The sequence below is a fragment of the Cryptotermes secundus genome, unplaced genomic scaffold (genome assembly GCF_002891405.2).
Source record: "Cryptotermes secundus unplaced genomic scaffold, Csec_1.0 scaffold26, whole genome shotgun sequence".
In the NCBI taxonomy this organism is placed as follows: Eukaryota; Metazoa; Arthropoda; class Insecta; order Blattodea; family Kalotermitidae; genus Cryptotermes; species Cryptotermes secundus.
This window is the reverse complement of record NW_019743656.1, coordinates 1769200-1787869: the sequence shown is the minus strand read 5'-3', so window position 1 is coordinate 1787869 and position 18670 is coordinate 1769200. Positions and strand designations below refer to the sequence as shown.

Below are 18670 nucleotides of genomic sequence, written 5' to 3'. Positions count from 1 at the left end.
GCCCACATGACCATGTTCGAAGTGCAAATCTTGTGTGAATGAGCAATGACTAACGGTTCTCAGAATTAACGCCAACGTAATTATAAATACAGCACAACTTCCTTCAGCATACAAAACGAAATGTTTTCTCACAGATACCACAACGCACAAGTACGCAGACCTCTACTCACTCTCACTGAGCTGAGCCCTTCTTGAGAAGCTGTCAACTGTGCAGCTACTAAAAAAACTTCCCAGCATTTTATGGAACCCGAAGGTTCGTTACCGTGTTCACAAGAGCTCTCCACTGGTCCCTATCCTCAGCCAGATCAATCCAATCCATACCATTCCATCCTCTCTAAGATCGATTTTAATATTGTCCACCCACCTACGTCTTGGTCTTCCCAGTGGTTTCTTTCCTTCTGGCTTTCCCACGAATATCCTATATGCATTCCTCCTCCTCCGTTCGTGCTACATGCTCTGCCCATCTCATCCTCCTTGACTTTTTTATCATTCTAATTATACTTGGAGAAGAGTATGAGTTATGAAGCTCATTATTATGCAGGCCTCTAGCGCACTAACAATATGTGACGCCACTACTATACGCTGGAAAGAGCTTATGGTTGTTTGTTACTGGCACTCGTATACACCTGTACGCGACATTTCATAATGGAAACGTCCCCATGCGCAGACCTTCTGTGAGAGGAAATAACAGCGAAACAAAACATGGCATTGTAAGCAAACCGTGGCATTCCACTGAACAATCGGCACGTCGTCTGGAACGAATTGTGTGGCACGGAACTATAAAATGCTTGTCCTAGTCTTATTTTACATTTTTATCTCTGTAAAATTCCATGTAATTAATGCCGCCTCTTCAAATTCAGTTAACAACAACGTTATACGTATACAAACATTTAACATCTAACACTTTAGAACACAGTGGTAACTATACATACCACCTTTAAACGGCTATTATCTCCCTATAGAGCATTAACCTGATGGTCTTTGTAGCGTTTCCTGTGAAGTACGAACTGATTTCTATTATATCATTCAACTGGACGGTGTGCTGGCCAGAAGTCAGTAGGTATCCTGAAGTTCCTGCGATTAATTCTCGTAACAAAGAGGTAAATACCTGTATATATCACATCACACGGTGCCACATCCCAGAACACTGCAATCTTCATACACACCTTACTGAGAACCTCAAACCTCGCACAGCATTATATTTTCGGGTTACAAACAGGGTGGATAATTTCTTGAGGGCTAAGCGACTGTTAACTTCTAAGGATTCTTTTTTTTCCCCCCGCGAAGTTAACCATCTTCTTCGTATCAGCTTTGAAATGAATCTAACATGCGTTATTTCTATGACACCGGGCCTCATGTTTGTGTGTCTTGCACTAAAATTTGAGGGGGGGGGGGCTTTAAGATGAAGTCCCTGTGCTTAATATGCACAGCGCCATGAAGACATATGGAGGAAAAATGGCTGTATAGCTTCATGGATTCTTAACCCCAGCACTGAATTCTGGAGCTTCACGCCCTAGCCACGCGTTGGGTGGGCCTCAGAGCCAGTCGGGGCCCCGTGAAAAGGAGGCAAATATCTTACCCCTGCCTGGAATAGAACCCCGAATCATCGGTATTCCAGCAAGTACCTCTAGTTAATATACTGACTGAGCTATCAGTCTCTGCTGAAAGCAAAGTTGGACTACTGACTTCGTACATGAAAAAAAAAAAGACACCAGGTTTATTAGCAACAGACACTAGGGGCATGTCATAAAACACAGCTATTTAACCTCTTTAATTCATGGGACAGCACTGAAAGTGTCGCAGTTACAACTATGTGCCAGAGCTCATAAAGTGGCATCTGTTAACCACGTTACGATTGGGGACTGGTTACTTAATCACCACAACCTTAAAGCCACAAAAGGTCAGAAAACACACCGAGTCCTTTCCAGAAGGCTCCGACGATGATGATCCTTACTCAAAAGTACTGAGCTCGTGATTCCGTCCGTCGCCCGGTATTCTGAATGAACAGAGCGCTTCGGAAACTGGGCGTGTTTCCGTCACCAGGTTCATATTCAATTTGGCTGGTCTCTATCACAGCCCTGATGACAAAAAATCCATTAAGAGTACTACTACCTTCTGCCATGTGCCACCGTACAGTCCGTTAGCAGTTAATCCACGTTTCCATAGAACGTCCTGGCTGCGTCTTTATGTTTGACGTCGAAGCTGTCTGCTTTTTGCTGATTATTTGCTTGGCCTAGTCTTTAGTCCTGAAGATGGAAGTACATGTTCCTGCGAAGCGTCTGTAAACCTTTACCGGACAACATAGCGTTACATCCCAGCTGACAGAACACTTTAAAAGCACTGCTGTGAGAAAGAAGCTGAAATCCAACGAAACAAATCCAGTTTCCCAAACACGGTGTTTAAGAAATGTGAAGACATGCATATTGTCCAAAATAATAGTAAAGCTTCTCAGAAAGCCGTGTGCTGCTCTGCACATGATGGCATCTGCACACTGTCACTTAAAAAAGTAATTGTATATCTCACGTAATTACTGGGGTTTTGGACTTCTTCCATCGTCCGGAATTTTAGGTAATAGAGGACACGACGTTTCGGAAACTGGATCTGTTTCCGTCTTCAGGTGAGAAAGGAAGACACCTACTCAGTTGGGCCCCTTAGAAATCCAGTGATTGAGATTAGCTCTTTCTAAGGGCCCAACCGAGTAGGTGTCTTCCTTTCTCACCTGAAGACGGAAACAGATCCAGTTTCCGAAACGTCGTGTCCTCTATTACCTAAAATTCCGGACGATGGAAGAAGTCAAAAACCCCAGTAATTCTGTGTCTCCTCCACCATCGTCAGAACCGTTTAGAATCTACTTGAAGATATATCTGTTGCGAAAATCCTGTAATCTGGGCATGTTCCACTTCTCAAATGGCGAAGGTCAAGCATTAGTCACATGATAAGAGTCTGAACTCGTAAAATGGGTCGCAAAATAAGCAGAACACATCGCTCGGTGCAAAAGCGACATAAGATGTCACTGAGTGTCGCTAATGAAATGTCGTCCAGCGGTTGCGTGCAGAGAATGACAACCTGTCACTTGGGTCGGTGTTCTCTGCAGCAGTCAATGTTTTTAATCGAACGTCGCATTCGAGTCGTTAGCACTCTGCTTATTATTCAGGGAAATCCCAGTCTGAGATGTTGGCTCGGCGATCTGACATGAGGACTGCGAGTTTTCGCGATTTTCCTTACTTCCTCTAGAAGAACGCCGGAAATCAGTCAACGACCACGTCGTTACAGATAATCTTCAATGTAGTACTCACTGATTTTCCTACTATTCCACACTATACAGAATCCAGTTAAGACCACAGCCCTAAATAAAACTGCATAGACAGTAGCCCTGTGCATAAATAATTAAGCACTACGCCGTGAAGGCGTATAGGGGAGTGGATCTATAGATTCACGTTTTCTTGACCTCGGCACTAGCTGGAGGTGAGTGGTCAGCTTTACGCCCCGGCCGCTTTACTCCCGGGGAAAGAGCACCCGGTGCCCATTGGATAGGTGGCTGGGTGGGCCCCAGAGCCAGTCTAGAAGACATGGAGAGCCGGGATAGCACAGTCCGTATAGTGATTGCCTACGGACTGGAGTCCCTTCATGGAAATATTGGTGGTAGGCGCACTAGGGGCCCAAACGCGCTGATTTCGTCGAAACCGATTTTACTGGTCGGTCGGATTGCAACTGTTTGTTGTTCAGTATTCATGGACCAACAATGGTCTACCGAGCAACAAACGAGTTCGTTTCCAAGGCAACGGAGTCAAGGTCAGTCGTACGTAAGAAGCTAGGCGTCTCCGAGACACCGGCTTCCAGACAGGCAGTAGGACCACTCCCATAGGTTTAATTTTAACTTGTGCGGAGGAGAAACATCCATTGCACACAGACAAGAAATTTCAACCATGCCCGAAATGGAAGAGGGAAGTTACCACTCGGCATATTAGCCAAATTTATTCCACGGAAAAAAGCAGATTAAAAAAGGACTGACGGGAATTAACCGCGAAGGTTTATGGAACGCCTAGACTATGTCTTCTTTGCACAGAAGTGTACAACAAGAATGCATAATGTGGAGGTTTGTCCGTCCGCATGTTTCACCTCCAAAAGTGCTAGACGAATAAGCCTACTGATTAAGTTTGATAATCGAGTCCACTAAAAGCTGCGTAGAAGTCAAGACCCCCGTGTGGAAGTGGGGTCGAATACCTCCACCGTAACCCTGCGAGTCGTAGGAGGCGACGAAAATGGAAGTTTCAAATCAGAGAGTAAAATATGATCGCGAGTCCCAAGGGACTCGGACCAGAGAATGACTGCGCTGGCGAGGACCAGCAGCAATTGTAAACGACAGACCCGTCCCCTCGTCAGAGAGAGCGCCCCACATCAACAAACCCACAACTGTATGACTATAAAAATCTGGTCGTAAGCCCCAGATGGGTGCTATTTCAAGACAGACTGGCCGACGGATCGTCGGTCTAACATAAGACTCGACTCGACTCGACTCGAGGAGTCAAAAAACGAGCATAAGCAGGCGGGAAGCTAACCCTGAAGATCTAGGTGATGGTTCCTCCGAAATGTCGGTTGACTTTCAAGGGACAAGGCGTTATATCCCAGAGGATAGCAGTCTTCATAACCATCGCTGTGACAAACTTCGAATCATACGTAAACTATACTTTATACATCATTATTGCACTGTTTTGGGCTCGCTCTGTTCCATAATAATCCTCTTAAAATCTGATAAAGTTTACAATCATTTTGTGTTCTCGTTGTCTCTCTTAAACGTAACGGCGCACTACCTACCAGCGCACAAAAAAATTCCGTGGTTTTAGCCCGCAAGCGAACTATACCGACCGAGCGACCGCCGCCTGTCGGCGAAGTTAGTGCCAACTTTAGCGGATAGATGTTGTCGCGTGGTCAGCGCAACGAATCCCCACGGCTGTTAATTTCGCTTTTCTAGACCGGAGCCGCTACTTTTCCACTCAAATAGCTCCTTAATTATCCCCACGAGGCTGAGTGGAACCCGTTCCAGACCCACTACTTCTCAGAAAATCTGGTAGCGCCGGGAATCGGGCCCGGTCCTCTGGATCTGTAGCCAGGAACTCTGGCCAATAGACCACAGAGCGCACAAACAAACCACTTCGAAACTCTTGAGTCAAAGCAGGTCTCTTTTTGTTTCTGGCTCAGCAGATTTGCAATGACGTCATAAACCCGCAAATGCATCAGGCTACGTTTATGCATATTTACACCGCGATCAGAAGCCGGCAGCATCCATATGCAACGGAGACTTCGAAATTAATTTCTTGTTACAATGTGACGCTCCCACGGGGTAAACGTAAACGCTGTGCATTTCGGATGAACATATCAGCTTTATATTTACTTTCCGAAAGCGACGAAACACGCAGTTCTGTGCATGGCAGCGACAGACATGGTATATAGGGACGGAGGCGGTCTGTGATCATCGAACACTTCCCGCGAATCTGCTTCTGCTTTGGATTCGAGACGTGTCCGCAGTATCGACTATTCGTAGCCTTCCCCAGTCCCCCCAGGCGAGTTTCTGCATAGTATCTCAAATACAATACAATCTTCCATATTGTAGCGTGTACAACCTCTGCTGTGCAATGACCGCGAGATGGGCTTGGTAAACACTTTCCTGTTGCTAGGCAGCTGCAACAGTTGGACTACAACAATGGAAACAGGTGTTTTCTATGTAGTCCGTGCCGAGATATTGAGTAGAACAATCTGAAGCAACGAGTTCATCAATAACATGCTATGATACGTACACTTGACGAAAGGCCAAGAATATTAATAGGAAACAACCCCGTACTCTTGTCAGAGAGGATGTTACATAAGGGTTATGACTGCAATGGTTCACCTGAAGAAAAAATCTCTGGTTGTGAGTCTCAAGGGGCTCGGCGCCAAGACGAACTGATTGGCAATAAACCGCCGCTCGTGAAGTAACTTTGTCTTTGATAACAAGTTAAGTTCTGTACGGGAGGCTGTTTAGACAGGACCTCGCCGCGTGAAGCTGAAGAATCTCCACTATTAAAGCAGTTGCCAGGGAACGGCTAGTGAAGATACTGCAGCCTGGAGAAAACTTAGCGTGTAGTGTGGAAATCAGCGATAGCGCTGTAATAAGTTGTAGTTCCAAGTGGTGTTTATACGTGGTAAATAAAACCATTTCAACAATCCATACGCCATCTACAGTCACACACACCCCTAAATCATGACAATATACTTCCCAATTCATTATTCACTAATCATCCTACCATTCGACACTGTATAGCCTGAGCTACCGACAAAGTCGTTTAACAGACCACAAATAAAAACAGTAGAATCCAAGAATATGTAACTTGGAACGACCCCTCACAAACGTTTCCTTCCAAATCCTTTCATTTTCACAAGTATCCTACCAACTCAATATACTCTACATAACCTATGCAATTTCAGCGAACGTCGCTAACTAGTGGGTAGAACTGATTCATATTCAGGTGGTCCCGGGTTCAAATCTCAGCCCGCAGGCCGGTAATTCATATAAGTTTTTCCTCAGTCCCTCCAAGAAACTGCCTGCACAGTATCTCACGTTAAGGTACCACATTTGATGTGATATGGTGTCTCAGCTGCTGACAGCGTCCTTAAATAGTGTTATCTTGTGGGATGTGACGCCGTGTAACACGGTACAGGTTCACCGACGTACTGCCTCCATCTTCAGGTTGAAGATGTGCTGAACAAGCATCGAAGAAGAAGAAGAAGAAGGAAGTGACATTCCAGAAGGCTCTACTTTTCACAGTCGCTGTGAGAACCTCAAATCCGAGATTAACAAACTTCTTGAGTATTGGGAGGGGCTGTATGGAGGAGATTCACGATAATTTTATTTGGCACGATTTCATTAAAGTCTTACGTAATGCAGTGGCCCCATCGCTGAACTTGTTGTCCTCGTGACGTGAGGAACTAACCAATGTTAGCGCACAAGACTGTCGGACACGTCACGTGGTTACCAACATCCGTTGCGTGCGGGCGGCTCAAAATACCGCGCGGCTTTTTTTTTCCTGGAACCGAAGGAAAATAATCGATTCGGAAATTTCCCCATGATTCAACACTTCGAAGCACCACAACACTGTGAAATCTGGCACACATCTAAATAGCATTTAAAAAATCCAGTTCCTAACTCAAAGGAAACACAAGATGTCTGTTACCGGTTGATGCTGTTTAGTCATAATCTGTGTTTACTGTGAGAATCATACGTAATAGAAATACGCCGTGTGAGCAAAATGCAGAGTTTTTATGTTAAAGCAGCCGGTATATATAGCAACCACTGTGCTCCAATGGTTGAGAAATGTCCACAAGTGAAGGCGTGGTGTACTGGGTAACACTCCTGCTTCTCATTCAGAATGTCACGCGTTCGAATTGGTCCAGAGATACATTATCTAAGTAAAAATTATTTTTCGGTTCCTGCAAGAATAATGTTGGGCTAGAACCATAAACAAACTTATGCTTTTGCTGTTTCCACACGTCCTTCAACGTCAGAACGTATGAGAAACTGGCATTAACGAAACTAGACACACTATTAACCAACCTTGGACACGCGGTAGCGTAGTTAGCTGAGGCACTATGTTACAAGCCGGAAAGTCGCGGGTTCGATTCTCGATGAGGTTATTCGATTTCTAAATTATCTAATCCTTCCAGCCGCACTACTGCCCTGGGGTCGACTCAAGCCTCTAACAGAAATGAGTACTACGAATCTTCCTGGGTGTAAAGGGCGGCCGGCGGGTAAGGCTGACAACCTCACCGCCATCTGTGAGCCGATTTTCTAGAAAATGTGGGAGCCTCGACGTCTCACAACCTTATAGGCCTCCACGGCCTATTACATGGATACCTTTTATTTTTAATAACCATTTTTTCTTTGCCCAAATCTATTGTGATTAACTCTTTGAAGCACAGTATCACCCGCACTAACAATAAATATTACTTCCCTAAACGTCAGGTCTTTGAATGAAGACAATGCTTTCTGTCAGGTACGAACCGAATATTTAATATCATTTCGACTGATAGCAGGGAAACCTATGGGGGCTTCTATATTCTTTTCTTGGTTCCTTGGTTCTCTTCTGTCTTTAAGCAAATACTAAGATGGTCCCCAAGTTCAAAGCTGATACTGCGTGCTTCTCATGAAGCCCTCCAAATTTAAATTCATTACGATCAAATTATCTGCTATGGCGACCCCCCCCCCAAATGATCTAAGTTATCCAGCTTGCAACTGTTGGCTGTTGTCTCTAGTCACTTCTAAGGGCGAGGGCACACCAAGGAAACTGGCAACCGCAAAGCAACCGCAATTTTCGAAAACTGTTATCAGCCTGAAATGAACACATGTTACTGAATGGAGCAGCGCAAATTTAGGAAACTGCGTTGCGCTGCCCCATTCAGTAACATGTGTTCAACTCAGGCTGATAACAGTTCTCGGAAATTCAGTTGCGTTGCGGTCTCAGTTTCCTTGGTGTGCCCTCGCCCTTACAGTTCTGAAAAAAAAAAGTACCTTTTCATGTTTCAAGCGACTGAAACATTGGCACTATCAGATTCAAAAATGGGCTGGATTTACTGTCGTGGGAGACCCGCACCAATCAAAACGTGTGATGCCCAACCACTGACAATAAAAGTTAGGTCACGACAATCCTGTTCTTCTTATATATAACAAACTAACTTTTTGTGGTTTTAGAGACACAAATATCTCTATATACAATCTATGGATTCTATTTCTGTTTTGTGGAGGTCCTGGGGCCACTGCCCCGGTTACTTGGTGCCCCTTAAATCCTGCCCTGTAGAATAATCTAATGAGTTTCTGTGAAGATCTGTTAAAACTGCCATGTATAACTCGTTTCGGGATGACGCTTCCTGTAGGCCTCCTTGGAGACATGAATGTATTCACGTCAGGTTGAAACCATTTGGCAAAGGTCTCTCCTGCTGTTCTTTATATCCAAGGTTATCCGGATTTATAACACTGCGCTTAAGGAGTCTGGCCTTCTTCATTATTTAAACCAACGAATCACAACACCTCCCCGAGACCTTGAAATATGGACAAGTTCTTGTAACCTGTTCCTTCATCTTAACCACGTACGTTACACAGCTGAAAGATTTCGAAGCAGAAGAGACATTCGCTGCAACGCTGACTCAGTCTCCAGTGTCCAAGTCAGCTGAACCTGCCTCGTAAAAAGTTACCTACTTTTGCTAAATTGCCCTTCGTCCATTAAGCCCAAACCGCTTGTAGTTTCGATGGAAAGTTTCTCCATTATAGCGGCTTCCTTTCTCCGGAAACCAAGAAAGTGCCCATCAAAAAATAAATCATCACAGACACATGGGCAGGGGCGGCCCGTGTATAGGCACTGCGGAACTGCAGCCCCCCCCCCCAATTTCCACGTGATATTATCGATAACATTTATATAATGAGTCCTTTTTTCTTTAATTCTTTCTTTATACTTGTACAATACAATATATAATCCTTAAGCTTAATGTCAGTAGCCAAATCTTTGTATGGAACTGTGCGCTTCTGGAGCAGCACCCCCACTAATTTTAGCTACGAGCCGCCACTGCACATGGGATAAATTTGATAAACGATTTCACCGTTCAACGCGTTATCATAACTTGACTCCATGAAGCAAGGTACTTTTTGAAGAGCTGGCAGTTGCTCATCTAGTCAAAACTTTCCCCACCTTTCATTGAACCAAAAGATTCATTACCGTCTTCGTCATAATTCATCACAGGTCCCTAACCAGAGTCATTTGAGTCCACTCCAAACCATCACAACTTATTCCTTCAAGGTAAAGTCCCCATGCTTAAGAATTACGCCATGAAGAAGTATGGAGGAGTGAAGGTATAGCCCCAGGCATTCTTATCCTCGGCACTGGATGGTGAGCGGCAGCCTCGCGTTCCGGCCACTTTACCCTCAGGGTTGGTGTTCCGTACCCAAGGACTGGACTATGGGTGGGTCCCAGAGTCGGTCTGGACGCCACGAAGAAGAGGTCTCTTTCCCCTGTTGGGAATCGAATTCCAATTCCTCGGTCGTCCAACACTTGGGCTGGTTTACATCCGAGTGCATTTCTCTAAAATCCACTTCAATATTATCCTTCCATCTAAGCATATAATCTGTTCCCTTTAAATATTCTGACCTAAACTGTGTACGGAGTTCTCGGGTATTCCATGTGTGCTGCATGCACAGCCCATCTAAGCTCCCGCTAGAATGTTTCTGTCGCACGTTTGGGTAGCTGCTGTGGGAGTGTCATGTCACTAGGTGGAATACATTTACCCTGCCTAAGTGGCTCCGTCGGTATAGCAACACACTATGGGTTGGTCATCGACACCCGGTAGAAGCAAGATATTTTTTCTCTACTCCACAGCGTCCTGGCCAGCGCTTAGGCCCACGGAGCCTTTTATCAAATGGGTATAAGGGCCCCTTTCTCCGGGGGTAAAGTTGACCATTTACCTTCAACTAGTGCCGAGGTAAAGAATACGTGTATCTATACATGCACTCCCCCATTAAGCCTAGGGACAACTGACAGCTCAGTTATAAAACGATCTCAGCTACACCATGAAATAGCATAAACTTTGGACCACTGACAATTCTTGTTGGAACGAGAAGATAAGTTTCTGTGACTGCTGTATTTCTGTCCGGGACAACTCTAGTAACTGTGATGTAAAAATGCGTAACAATAGCTAGTCTGGGAGCACTGCAAACGGGTCGCCCATTTCGAAACCTGTGCAACTAGCGCCAAACTCAGTTCCCTATGAACCGTACTATCTTCTGGGATAAGACGCCGTGTAGTTTGGTAGATGTTTGCCGGTGTTTCGGAGGTACGTACTGCCTCCAGTAATTCAAGCAGGCAACCAGCAAGCAACATGCGGGCAAACGTCGGGATGTCACAGTCAATTTAATTTATGACTGGCGGTTTTACCTCCAATCAGTTCGTCTTGGCGACAAGCTCCTCGAGACTCACGACACAGTAATTTTATTTTCCACTTACGGTTATACTCCTTATGTAACTTTGACACGAAGACGGGTGTATCGTCTCAAGATTCGAGATACCCCCAACCTAGAAGGCCAGTTCCCCTTATTTATACCTCCAGGCTCTGGGTTCGCTTTTCGTCGCCTCCTAACGTCGGGATGTCTCTGAAATATACGGCGTTATATCCCAGAAGACTGTACCGTTACGAGAACCTCAAACCCAACACAGATTCCATATATTTATTAACCATTTAAATTTCAGTGGTAACTATATTAACATTAAATCCTCAACATTTTGCCCACACAACGTACTGGCTCTCTTATGTGTCATTCTCACAATAAACAGCAATTATTTCCATATACAGCATTAACTTGATGGTCTTTATAGTAAGTTTTCTGTGCAGCTGAAATCGAATTTTTAAATATTATTATATTCCTTCTGTACTCAAAACGGTCAAAATTGCTATCATAAAATCAAAATTCCTTGGTCCTATCTCTACAGAACTTGGTGAAACTTACTACTTGATATGAATTAATAGACTTTTCCCCTGGAACATGTAGGCTAGTGAGCACTGCTCAGGAGCTGCATAACATCCATCCAAGATAATGATCCTCGTGCATTTCCCGATTTTCTCTCTTCTTTCAAACACTCTACTTGCACCCTAATGCCTTCAGAAACAGTTCAAATGTGTTTGGTTCTGCATTCAATGCTTAATAACGCTAGCTCAATCTTCCTACCACAGAAATGGCCTCTTCTAAAACTTTTCATTTAAAGAACTTTTGGTTGGCAAGTTTCTACAGAACATATGACTCCTACTGTTGCGAAGTCACAAACAGTTTGTGTTTTTTTTACCAAGAGATGGCAGGGAGGTTCCTTTCATTCATCTTATGAAAGTAAGTAACTTTAGCATAGGGGCAAGTGACCACTGGCATGCGTCAATGCAAAGTTTTATGTACTAATCTTCATTAACCATCCAAGATATTTAAACAGCTGTGGAAAGAGGCCACAGTTCTTAAATCTTGTTTGTATTCTCTAAACAGATCAAGTAAATTAATTCTGTCCTATGAACACTTAAACTCAATTGATGTTGATAATGTACATATGCCAGGGTGTTCAAACCCTCGAAGTGAAACACAAAGAATACTAACAGCATGAACATGGCTCCCTTTCTTAACCTCAAGAGCACACTACTTATTTGGAAACTCTTCTGTGATTATGGCTGTGTTCTAGCCAGTTGCAGGTGTGAAAGATTTCTCTGTTCTGACATTATTACTGTTGTCCAGATTAGAACAGCGTAAGGCTCTAAACCATATGATTCTTAAAAAAAAAAGTATTGTAGAAAAATAGATTAAAATCATTAAAGGTTTTAATTTAAATAATTACACATCATAATATATTTCATCAAATATATAACAAAATGATGTTTCACATTTCCTTGTTTAAAAAAAACAGCCGCAGTTATTTTGCTGAAAAATGTTAATTTACATGTCGATGTGTTCAGCAGGAATGCAGTGTATCTCCATGTATGCAGAAATGCACAAATATGTTGCTTCGTAACAACCACAAGGAGTGATGATCCCTCCCAACTTCATTTGAAGTTGCAGCTGTTTCTGTGTGTTTTTCACAGTAATGTGGGTGAAGCTACTTTTTATGTAGCACTGGGATGGAATGTGTGTAGTGCTTCCCCTTCTACATGCTTTGACATGGCAAGAGATAAGCTAGAAATTGTCAGCCTGCAGTTCACAATGGTCTTATGACCTCCAATGGGAACTGTTCACTGCTGAGTAAGCTAGCTCACAGCAGTGCATCTGATTCATAGTCCGGGTTACTACTAACCCTTGACCATAGACAGCTCTTTACGTCATGAGAGCGTTTTCCTTCCCAGTCATTACAAATTCACAATTCATCATTGTGACTAAATACGCACACAACTGAGAATCAGTCACAGTGATGAAATGGAAATACTAAGAAGGAGTCAGTCACAATGGTGGTGACTTAGGAATGATCGGAGAGGAGACTCAGTCACAATGGTGGTGAGCTGGGAACGATTGGAGGGGAGAGTCAGTCACAACCTTGAGGTCATCTTATGGAAGTTTCTTCTGTTTCTCTATCTACTGATTTTAGAGATTATTTTTATGACAGAGATTAAAGTCGTATATTGACAAAATTTATATTTATTATACAGATCAAAAATATTTTGAAATGTGGTATCCAGATATTTTGGACATCAGAAATATGTCACCTGGCACCTTGCTGTCGTTTTCGCCTTCACTCGATGTACAAGATTCATTTATACCTATTGTACTGTTTGTCCTAAACACACACAGGATAGGAATCACATGTATAATAGGAAAGACAAATCAAATTTAAAAGAGACAATAACTAATATGACTTATAAATTATGCTCCTCTAAAACTTCTCTGAATGTGGTTTGCCATTTTTTCTAAGCCATAAGTAACCAGGCTGGAAGACTCCTGGATACTGAGTAGGAGATCAGGTGCCAGGTACAATTTTTCTGTTGCCACTGGTAAGCAGGTTACCATATTTGTCCACATCTGTTTACTGTTATATTTCGACAATGTAATGATAACATGCTCTTGGAACACATGCATAGCTGTGTCTCCTACACCACAGTCTCTGCAGTATATCTTTTGTTTCATTTGTCTCCTCGAAGTTTAAAATTTCCAGAGCTGCATGCATATAGTACAATTACATATTATGCAACATGACATGTAACAGCAAACTCTCCCTCTGTGACCTCTTGAATGTAACGAGACATAAAGTAAAACTTAACTAACCTGAGTCACAACATAGGATCCTTTCCAGCTGAACAATGGTTTGTGGAACATGGAGAACTGCAATCGTAGCTTGCCCATGTCATCAGCCACTCGGAAACTATCAGCAAGTGTTGTAACCCAATTCACTACGTCTTCATTGGCGTAAGTGATGAGACCTTGTCCAAAATGATGTTTCCCATCCAACACAAAATTGATGATTCCCCTAACAGAGTTTTCAGTCAGTAACGTCTCCTCATCAAGATGCACAATCCAGTCAGTGTCAGCTAGAATGTTCACACCATCCTCCAAACAATACTGAAGCGCTCGGGCCTTAAACAGAGCCCCACTCTTTGGTCTGTAAGATGGAGGAACCACAACCTCTCTGACACGCCTATGTGGTGTCAAACCAATAGCTTTATCCGTCACAACCTCAATCAGAAAGTTTTCTAGACCAGCCTCAGTGCAACAGGTCATGTTACGAGCAACATTTACACGAACTAATTCAGGATAATCTCCCCTTGTCACTATTCGGATGCAGAGGAATGGAGCCAATAATGGTGAACCCTTAAGTGTCACTTTATCGGGGAATGCACTATAAAGTGTGAGTCCTGCGAAGTTGAAAAGCACCTGCGGTAGTGGAAGGAAGGTTAAGAGGCGTAACAAGTACAGCACAAAGGTTCCAACATATCCATACCTATCCCATGGATCAAATTCTTCTAGTCTGCTGTTCCCTAATCGAACACCTCCGGTGAAAATTTCAAATACAGCAATTACTGTGAAAAGTAGAATGCAGTGAAGAATGTGCTTCGTCCTTCCAGTCAGCATCGTCACTAAAATATAGCAAAAAGAATTCAAAATCACTTGGTGGACTCCCTTATTTATACAATATACATGTATACATTAAAATGTTGCAGATTTAGTGCACAAATTTCGATTTCCTCAGGCTTAATAACTTAATTCGCGTACTTAAAAGATCCTTTTCTTAAGCCGAAAACAATTCCAAAATAATATAGTTTATAAAATGTAATTAAATTAGTCTGCCTCACCTTGCAGAATTTGAATTCTAACTCCACAAACTACCACTCACACGCATCTACGCCTACTTCGCTAACACATCTGAACAATTCACATAACAATCAACGACCACCCTAACACACCGGCACCTTCCTTTTTGCACTTAACTTCGATTTTCCGAACGCTTCACGGTTCTCATCTTTTATCCTGCTTTATGAAACTCACCTACGTGCAAACAACAAACGTGAGAAACCTATCGCAGACTGACACACGCCAGAACGACCAATCACGTCTATATAGCCACTGTACACTGATGAGTTTCAAAATAATCAGAACGATCAGAACACTCAGCGATGAAGGGGAAGACGAATCGTATGCAGAGCGTCTGGTATTTGTCCTTCTCCCTCCAACTACGTCAAAACCTGAAACTCATAGCTCTTCGAATGTAACTTTGAACAATTACGTACAGATGGCAGGACATAACTTACCACACGACATTACGCGCCAATACTGGGTGTTTAAATCGTATAGAAATCGAAGAGTTCAATTCTTCTATTATTGCATGTGAATTCTTTGCCACGGGAGCGTGTTTACTTGCAATTAAAGCAACCAAAGAAAAACGAATGACGACAAAATGTATGAGCGTCGCTAGGAGGCACAGTGTCCACTATAACTTGTACACATGATGATGGCCAGCCAGGCAGAAACATGTAGTGTTCTAATAGAAAGGACAAATGAATTTGAATTCACTGACATGGCAACGATAGGGCAAATATACACGAGTTGTAGCCATTGCCTATCAGACAGCAAGGTTATTACGTAAGCCTCCTTTTATTCTTTCAAAATAAGGAAAGTAAGCTAAAAATAAAGTTTTAAAACGTGTATAGCAAAGACTTTTAAATACTCGCCACAATGGAAAAGCCCGTAACCTCATATGAGAGTGGCCGCCATTACTAAATCCCCACAACACAAACTGCATCTACCAACTTATTTGGATCAAAACCTGCATATTACTTAAAAGAAATCAGGATAAGTAGAAGACTGCTTCCAACAATTCCTCTATTGTTGCATGTGCATTCACGGGTTTACCAAGCCGTTGCCTAGCAATTGTCGTCTTTGTGATGCTTCCATGACTGCACTATACCAGTTTTAAGGTGTCATGTCACACATCACATATATGTTTGCATAGTATCGTAACAGTTGTCTCTTGTAGCTCAACTATTCACTCTTTCAGGAGTTGAGGGGTACACAGACAGCAACACAGTCTCATAAGCCTCCTTTGTTTTTTTTTTGTCAAAATAAGGAAAGCAGGCTAATAAAATGGAGAATTCAAGAGGGCAGATGGCCACAGGAAGAGCACAAATATTTCAAAACACATTAATAAATATTCCTTTAGGACTATTACAATTTTAAACCGCATACAGAAGCACATAGCATGTTTTCACACAGAATTCTCAGCCCAGTTTTAAGCAACATATACAGAAAATTTTTATTTGTCCATCTACCAGCATGAAGAATGAAAAGTGAATTTATTATAATTGATTTCAAAAACACTTAAGTACTAGAAGAGCAAAGAAATAAAGATATATGCTGCGAATATATCTGATAAGTTATCTCGTCAAGACTTGAGTCTCTTTGTGTGTTAACATTTTTATTTCTTTTGGTGGCCACACTCTGCAAAGCGCTCGCCCACGAATAAGACCTTGTGGCACAGGACCATATATCCTCGAGTCTGCTGAATTATTGCGATTATCCCCTTCAAGCCACACATGACCACGAGGAACCTGGAATATTAAGACAATTCAGTGTGATACACGGAGAGGATCCAACAAATACTGACTCAGCTCACCAGTCAGTCAAAAACTGTACTTTCCAGACATCTTCTGACATAACATAACATAACATACCTGCATATCACACTGACCTACCCTACTGCCACATAATATACAAATGGTATAAAATGCTGTTGCTCCTTATATATCATAATGTGTACACAAGATATTATTTACTGCTTGGCATCTGTTGGGGGCAAGGAAGAGTTAATATTAGCCCCTTCAGGGTTTTTTAAAAAAATTCAATTTGTGTTTACCTAATATGACATACATTGTTACTGCATCCAGAAAGCCATGAAAAACGATTCCACAAGGTACTGCGATTTTCTGTGAAATCTGTGTGCAAAAGCTTCATCCACTCCAGAAAAACATCGAGATATAACAAACACTCTAAAGCACTGTGCAAAAAAAGGCTTAAAGCACAATATCTGTTTCCACATCTCAGGAAGAAAGAGATAGGAGAGTATGGAGCATTAATGGGAACAAGAATGGCAGGGGTCCACTGCAAGACAATCTCACACAGACCGCCCTGGACACCATTTTAACAATTTAAGAAACAGACAGTAACCTTACAACGTTTTACAGTAATGTACAAGCTTTTAAACGTACCACTTGTGATGAAAATCCCACTAACACTTTGTCACCCGGCATCCCTGCAACTCTTTTACAAATATGTATTCGAGGATTTGATGGAGATTTCGCAATTATGATGTCACCTTTCTTGATGCGTTGAAACCTTGGAGTTATATGTTCAGTCAAAAGTATATCATCTGTATAAATTGTTGGTTCCATTGAAGGGCCAGTACACTGCAAAATAAGCACAGTCCTCCAGATACCAATATATTGTTTATTTCTCTCACAGAAACTGTTGCAACCTGTGAATACTGGGGCCCTGATACAGTAGTACTAGGTACATATCCCACAATTTGATAATTTGTGACTTCTTGTTTTTGATAGAATCTCTTTCTGATGAAATCTTAAACAGGCCATGTTTAGGGTGGGGGTGGGGGGTCCGTTTTCATATAAGGAACTGAAATAGAATCTTAAACAGAAAGTCAAAGAAAATTAGTACAATGTTCAACTGTAATCTGCTATGGCTTTCAAAGTTTTGTTCTTTCATAATATTTCCACTGCCATTAAAGCAGCCAATGAAGGACTGGGAAGGGATTTCTTTAAATAAGCTGTAAACATTTTTTAGAAATAAAATGCGATAAAGAAATTCATAAAACTATGATGATACGGACTTCTGTGATGAGACGCAGAGGTGTAGTGATACCTATCTCCAAACTACAACTTCCCAGTCACGGCCGTGAGAACCTCAAACGTCATATTGAGTTGACGATTTGACTCACTATATACCTGCCCACAGAAACTATGCAAAATTTATGCCAACTTAATATTTAATATGCCCACAGCACAATTATTATAACTGAAAAGCTGTAGGCCGTTCTGGGATACTTAAATAAACCAAAGGCACTGATAATAAGTATATTTACTATCACAAAGTCTCCAATATATTCCAAAGCACAGTGGGTTATACAACCGTACTGGACCATATAAGCCAGTACTCCTGCTACTTTTGTTGCACAATTGCTTATATTTGGTATATAATTCATTTAATTCCTATATTCAATGCAACTTTAATATTGCTCGTTCGACGTTTACATTCAACCAACGCATTGCCGCTCTTCATTTAACAAAACTTGTGGTACTACCAACCCTACCAACACATAATTTCACTATACCACATACATACATGCCTGTGAACATTCGGCTGATGCATTTCTTATTTACATTGCGGTCAGAACACGCTCAGAAGACTCAGAGTATGCACTGGGAAACTGAATTTACAAACTTCATTTTGACGTAAAATCCTAGTAACCCTGAGATATATCGATGGACATCAATACCAGTAAATATAAAGACAAGGAACCAAGAGACACTGAAATTATTTTCGCGTGTTGCGTGACGTCATATGGGAATCATTGCTCCAATTTCTGACATGTATTTCAGTTTTAGCACAATTGTGTTGGTATTGTTTTCT

General features: G+C 42.3%; 2 protein-coding genes across 2 annotated transcripts in view; both read right to left on the bottom strand.

The window, feature by feature from the left end:
* LOC111874186 (beta-1,4-mannosyltransferase egh) overlaps positions 1-15194 on the bottom strand; it is a 40137-nt gene extending 24943 nt beyond the window's left edge. The window contains exons 1-2 of the mRNA XM_023869471.2: positions 14827-15194; positions 13802-14610 (exon numbers count right to left, since the gene is read on the bottom strand). Of these exons, the coding sequence (XP_023725239.1) occupies positions 13802-14605 (804 nt within the window). The 5' untranslated portion in view covers positions 14606-14610; positions 14827-15194. The remainder of the gene's footprint in view (positions 1-13801; positions 14611-14826) is intronic.
* A 981-nt stretch (positions 15195-16175) lies between these two features.
* On the bottom strand, positions 16176-18331 carry LOC111874191 (mitochondrial inner membrane protease subunit 1). The gene is made up of 3 exons (XM_023869480.2): positions 18123-18331; positions 17236-17433; positions 16176-16578 (listed from the first exon to the last, which is right to left on the bottom strand). The coding sequence occupies exons 1-3, from the start codon at positions 18240-18242 to the stop codon at positions 16405-16407; spliced, it is 492 nt and encodes a 163-aa protein (XP_023725248.1). The 5' UTR covers positions 18243-18331; the 3' UTR covers positions 16176-16404.
* Positions 18332-18670: the final 339 nt, after the last annotated feature.